The sequence below is a fragment of the Balaenoptera acutorostrata genome, chromosome X (assembly GCF_949987535.1).
Source record: "Balaenoptera acutorostrata chromosome X, mBalAcu1.1, whole genome shotgun sequence".
NCBI lineage: Eukaryota > Metazoa > Chordata > Mammalia > Artiodactyla > Balaenopteridae > Balaenoptera > Balaenoptera acutorostrata.
Genome location: NC_080085.1, coordinates 31,813,729 through 31,820,027, shown reverse-complemented (window position 1 = coordinate 31,820,027; position 6,299 = coordinate 31,813,729). Strand labels below are relative to the sequence as shown.

The 6,299-nt window shown below is 48.3% G+C and overlaps 1 protein-coding gene across 1 annotated transcript; it reads right to left on the bottom strand.

The window, feature by feature from the left end:
• Window positions 1-5,269: 5,269 nt before the first annotated feature.
• On the bottom strand, window positions 5,270-5,587 carry LOC103003788 (small integral membrane protein 12). The gene has a single exon (XM_007185154.3). The coding sequence runs from the start codon at window positions 5,573-5,575 to the stop codon at window positions 5,297-5,299; it is 279 nt and encodes a 92-aa protein (XP_007185216.2). The 5' UTR covers window positions 5,576-5,587; the 3' UTR covers window positions 5,270-5,296.
• Between the last annotated feature and the right edge of the window lie 712 nt (window positions 5,588-6,299).

The following is a 6,299-nucleotide window of genomic DNA, read 5'->3' as shown; positions in this document are numbered from 1 at the left end:
GGGACTTTGGACTCTTCTAGAGAAAGAACTGCCCTTTCTGGGACACCAGTAAAGATGTTTAAAAATCTCAAAAAGATTTGGAGGACCCATTTGGAACTTTTAAACAAAAAAAACAAAGCCAAGGTTCATCTCTGCATTGTGTAAAAGGGATTTGATAAACAGATAACTAATGTTAACAAATTTAATTAAAAAAGAATAGACTGTTTTTTTTTGTTTGTTTTTTTTTTTAAAGGATTTTCTTATTTATTTATTTATTTATTTATTTTTGGCTGTGTTGGGTCTTCGGTTCGTGCGAGGGCTTTCTCCAGTTGCGGCAAGCGGGGGCCACTCTTCATCGCGGTGCGGGGACCGCTCTTCATCGCGGTGCGCGGGCCTTTCTCTATCGCGGCCCCTCCCGTCACGGGGCACAGGCTCCAGACGCGCAGGCTCAGCAATTGTGGCTCACGGGCCCAGCTGCTCCGTGGCATGTGGGATCTTCCCAGACCAGGGCTCGAACCCGTGTCCCCTGCATTAGCAGGCAGATTCTCAACCACTGCGCCACCAGGGAAGCCCTAGACTGTTTTTAAGTACATCAAGGTACCACTGGAACAGGATGCAAAATGATACACACTAATTACTAATTACTCCTCTTTACTCTTAAAGCTGATTCCCCAAAGACTTCTACTTAGCAAATACTTTAAGAGACTGTTCAGAAAAAGAATAAAGGAGCATTTATGTCTATTCCATTATTCAGACTGGTTGCCATCCTGATTCGATAAAAGGGAGATTTTACTGGGATAGAACAGCACTTGCACGTTTTCAAAGCTCTAAGCTGGCTTCTCACTCTTTTTACACTTCAGCAGGAAGGATATCAGCACCCCTATTCTTCCAAGGCCAGAAGAGGTGAAGGGGCATGTCCCAGGCCACCCCAGTCTCTTGCCTCCAAGTCTAGGGCTCTCACCTCCACCCATCCTGACGCATGCTACTCTCAGGCGTTCCCCCACACCTCGCTCCGCCCGTCTTGACTCTGACCTTGAGACGGCACGGATGCGGCTACTACTTAGCAACACAGGTTGAAGCCTGCACCCCCGTGGCCAGCCTGGTTCTTGGACAAGGCAGTCTTTCCTGTAAGATACTCCTAAGAAGCCCTCAACCACCAGGCCTGAGAGGGTCCCTGTGAGGGTGGGTCCCTGTGATCACCCTCCCAACCAAGGCTGCTCTCCCCTCCGGATCCCTAGCTCACTAGGATCACAGGCTACATGGAACTGTTTCTCCTGCAATAAAACTACAGCAGCCAACATTTATTGAGCACCTACTTGTTGCCATGGACTCTGCTAAGAACTTTACATATGTTACCTTAACTTTGCAACAACCCAGCAAAAATAGGTACTCTCATCCCTGTTTCACAGATGAGGATAACTGATACCTGAGGCTCAGAAAGGCTACGTGACTTGCCCAAGGTCATTCAGCTAGTGGTTGAGGCAGTACTCATAAGTCTGTCAGACTCGAGAATCCACTTTATTTTCACTGTACCACACCGCCCTGGCTCACCACTCTACAAGTGCCTAGAGACCCACACCAGAGTGGAAAAGGAAAAGTGAGGCAAGGCACGAGCCTTTTCATTTTCACTGCCTGGCTCCCAAGTGACTCTGGGGAGGCTAATCCCATGGTGTTTCACTCGGCCGATGGCCTCACCAGCCCGGGGCCCTGGGAAGCTGACAGGAGTCAAAGGGCCCCCTGGCAGGCTTGTCCTGGCAGCTGCCCAGCTGACTTGAGCTAACACAGCAACAGGCACAGGAAAGGCTCGAGAGAGAGTGGAAAAGCACCAGACCCTGGGCCGCTGAGGGCAGCAAGTGATCCCTGCCATGCTCACACGGGATAACGCAGCTCTAAAGCCACCACTATCACCAGGCTGGGAAGAGACCCGGGGCGGGGGCCGGGAGGGGTGGGTAAAAGCCCCAAGCACATCTACTTACTACTGTGTTTCAGTGAATTGTGACTGCTGGGCCAATCCAAAAGAGGGTCATGCGCCTCCAAGGTGAATCAGCAAGAGTGGAAGAAAACCAGTCCATGCCCTGGTTGGTCCCAGCAAGCCTGGCCCACCTTTGCCCCATCCACAGAAACCCCACTGCCTGATGACACCTGAGCAGAGGCAAGAAAGCACGCACGATCTCACAGCCCCACGGTAGCAGCAGAGCTCAGCCAGCCCTGGGAAAGAAAGAGCCAGCTGAGAATACTAATAGACTTGCTGGAGGCAAAAATTCAGCGAGGGCAAGCCCGAGGAAATAAAATTATTTAAAAGGGGCACAAAGTGAGACTAGAAAAAGGGAGCAACTTGGACTTCCAAAGATAGTGCTTCTTCCATCAGGCACTGGGAGGATGTACATCAGTGGTGGCAGAGTTATTCTAAAATATCTGAAAACCCAAATATGTCTTCGTCTGTGGGAAAACTTTTTGTGTGTTATTTCTGTAGGTTTTCTGTCCTGTAATGTTTTGCTTAGGCTGATATTAAACTACATATGTGCAGGATGCCCAAAAGTGTTTCGAGGGAAACCAATCCTGGGATCTAATGTTTGCCACAGTTGTTAGATTGCTTAAAAACAAAGCGTATCTCTCAGATTTCATTAGAAGGCAAGGGGCAGCTTGACAGGTGGCATATTGGCCGCCACTGGGTCAAATTAACCCTATGGGTATGTTAGCATGCTTAGAATTTTTAAAAAAATAAATTGTCAACATTTAAAAATCAGAAGTTCAATCTGGTATCTCTGGGCAAGCAGCACAAATTGGAAGAAGCTGCACAGCCACTGCCCCCTTTAGGCAGGCCTGTGCTTTCCAGTACCTGGCCTGGCCACTCATTTAAGCCACCCGACTGAACCCTGTAGGCAAGAGAGTTTGCTACTGGTGGTTTAGCCCAGTGAAGGGATCCCAGGCTTGGTCGCCCTCAGAACTGCCACAGGGGGGCAGCACTGGTCTGCCCATGAGGCCTGCGTCAGCCTGAGCCTGTAACCAAGCTGAGCTTATTAGCACATCCTTTCAGAACCATAAACATCATCCTCACTTCAGCAGCAGACCCTGCTTCCCCACGCCCCCCATCGGATTTATGCCCTGAGAAGCAACAGCAACTCCACATTCCCACCAGGCCTCGGCGACGGAGGCGGAGCCACGACTCGACCTGCCCCCTCCTTCTCTGCCTACCACGTTCCACATCCCCCCGCTCCTCCCACTCCACAGCCAGCATCTCTATCTGTTCAGGAATTCTACCTTCACCCCCTGTTAACACCACTGGGCCTCAGATCCTGAGGTAAGAGGCAGGCAAACACCCTTCCTCTTTTAAGGCAGGTTCATTCTTCATCAAATGCTCATTACTTGCCTTTGCTCACTCAGGTTAAAGGTCAGTTGACTTCGTGAGGCAACAGGTCTGCTCTCTGCTCTCACCCCTTCCAACCTCACCGACAACATCTTTAGTGGTAGCATTTAGTATAAGTTCCTACTGCCCTTCAGGAAAGACATTTAGTATTATGGATTGAAGCCCTTAAAACCGTTTGTCCCATTTCGTCCAAAATGCCATTTACTGTTCCTACCATTTAGTCCAAAAATGCAGGAAAATCCTTACATAAGATACTCTTTGCATTATTTCTCCTAGTGAAAAACCAGAAACAACCCAAATGTCCAGCAATAGGGAAACTGTTAAAAACAAACTATGCTATATTCCCACTTGATGGGCAATTATACAGCTAATGAAAACAAATCAGGATTATGAAGACCATGTGATAAGATAGGAAAGTGATTATGATATGAAACACTATGTAAAAAAAAGAATATAAAATTAAATGTACAGTAATAAATATCTAAAAAAACTAGTCCAAGAATTACTGAAAGATACCAAAATGTTAACATTTTATCTGTACTAGAGCCCTCAGAGTGTGGGTAACCTTTTTTAAACCCCTACCAAATTTAACGTACATATACTACTTTTATAGGGAAAAGTATGTGTGCATGTGTGTATGAAGTTGGAAAATTTTTTTTTAATTTTATTTATTTATTTATTTATTTATTTATTTATTTATTTATTTATTTTTGGCTGTGCTGGGTCTTCGGTTCGTGCGAGGGCTTTCTCTAGTTGCGGCAAGTGGGGGCCACTCTTCATCGCGGTGCGGGGACCGCTCTTCATCGCGGTGCGTGGGCCTTTCACTATCGCGGCCCCTCCCGTTGCGGGGCACAGGCTCCAGACGCGCAGGCTCAGCAGCTGTGGCTCACGGGCCCAACTGCTCCGTGGCATGTGGGATCTTCCCAGACCAGGGCTCGAACCCGTGTCTCCTGCATTAGCAGGCAGATTCTCAAGCACTGCGCCACCAGGGAAGCCCTGAAGTTGGAAAATTTGATAGCAATTGTTAAGCTCCCTGGTCTACTCTTAATGTAGACTTTGAAAGTATATAAGCCTCATGTCATCATGATAAAAAGGCCCTTGGGAACCTGCGCCTCCAGGACTCATGGCCTCCAGGATCCAATGCAGCCACGCTAGTAAAACAAAGCTTCCAGGGCCCCAGAGTCCTTAGTTAAAGGCCAATTTTATATACTACCCGGAGATGACTGCTTTGCATAGCTCCCAGGAGACCACAGCACCACCTGGAAGATAGGATTAGATCAAAATGGTTCTCAGACGCCACTTTAATCAAGTTTTGCACTACACAGTGACGGGGTGGGGGTGAAAGACGGTGATTGTTTTCAAGCAAATTCACCTGCCCCAAGGTGAACAGCCGGGGCTCCCAAGAACAGAAAACTGCTTTCCTTCCCAGGGGAATCCCCTTCCTGAGCTGACAGGACAGGATTTCAGGGAAAATGAGCACAAAGGACAAAGCAAGCTAGTTAAGGGAGCCAGGTAGATTTCTGAACTCTTCCCAGTGCAAACTAGAACTAGGCATGTAGGTACCCCTCCTAAAGGTATCACCCCAATCCCAGCCACTCCCACCTGAGGGCAAACTGCCTCCCCACAGGGACTGACAGCCAATGTTCATTTCATCACTGTCCTCCCAGTGGTGCACCTAGCAGCGCAGAAGCCTGAGCAGCTGTGGCCACCATCCAGCAGAGGCAGCTTTCAGGCCAGAATCCTCACGGGCCTTCCTCTTCACTGGCCCCTCAGCTAATAGTGTGTCTGCCTGGCCATAGCAGAGCAGCCAGTATGTGTGTGGCTGTGTGGGGCGGGAGGGGCCAGAAGAAACAGTAAAGCAAATCAGATGTGGGTTCTGGTTGCTGAGTCGACATGGTGGCAGGACCAGTCTTGGCCCCCAGAAGGACCCATAGGGCCCTGTGTCCTCCATTAATTCTTCTCCGGGCGGTTTCTGTTCAGGACAGCTTTAGGGGCAAATTCCAGCTTGTCCTTAAGGCTCACGACCTGGGTGTGGTCCTTGCCTAGCAGCTCATCCAGCTTGCGGTCCTCCCGGCGCTCCGAGATGCTCTTCTCCTCCTCCACAAGCTGGGGATCCTTCCCCCAGATGAACCATTCCAGGTGGTAGCCCACAGCCCCAACCACGAAGGCCACGGGAAAGGTGACATAGGGAGCATAGGTACGCACCACGGTCCAAAGCACAGGCCACATGACATGTGCGCCGCAGCTCACACCTCGCTGTCTGGCCCCCACCCGCCGCCTGTGCTCCTACTCCCGGAGCACCGAAGCCGCCAGTCCCAGCTGCGCTCGGGGCCTCGCCCCAGACCCCGCCCACTGGCGCCCGCGATCTTGGCTATTGTAAATAATGCTGCTGTGAACATGGAGGTACAGATATCTTTTCCAGTTAGTGTTTTTGTTTCTTTTGGATATATTCCCAGAGGTGGAATTGCCGGATCATGTGATAGTGTTTTTAATTTACATTTTTATCTCTCAAAATGAATTAGTGTTTTGGAAATATCAGATAACATGATGAGGGATTATCACTTTTTTATTCTTCAGTTCATTCAACAAGTATTTACTGATCACATACTAAGAGCCGAGCATTGTGCTAGATGCTGGTCTGGAACGGCAAAAAAAAAAAAAAAAAAAAAAAGCGAGACATACTTTACCTTCATGGAAGTTAAGGTTTAGCTGGAGAGAAATTCAATAAGGAAATAAATACAAAATAAATACAGAATCATAAATTGCAGTAAGTGTTTTGAAAGAATATACAAAGATGCAATGGAAGAGGATATCAGGAAAAAATGGTTATATTTGGGGGCTAAGAAAAATGCCAGTTTGAGAAAGTGACAACAGGTTGAGATCAGAAAGATGAGAAGGAGTTAAACTGGGGAAGAGTGAAACATATGGAACCTTCCAGAAAGAAAAAAAAGCA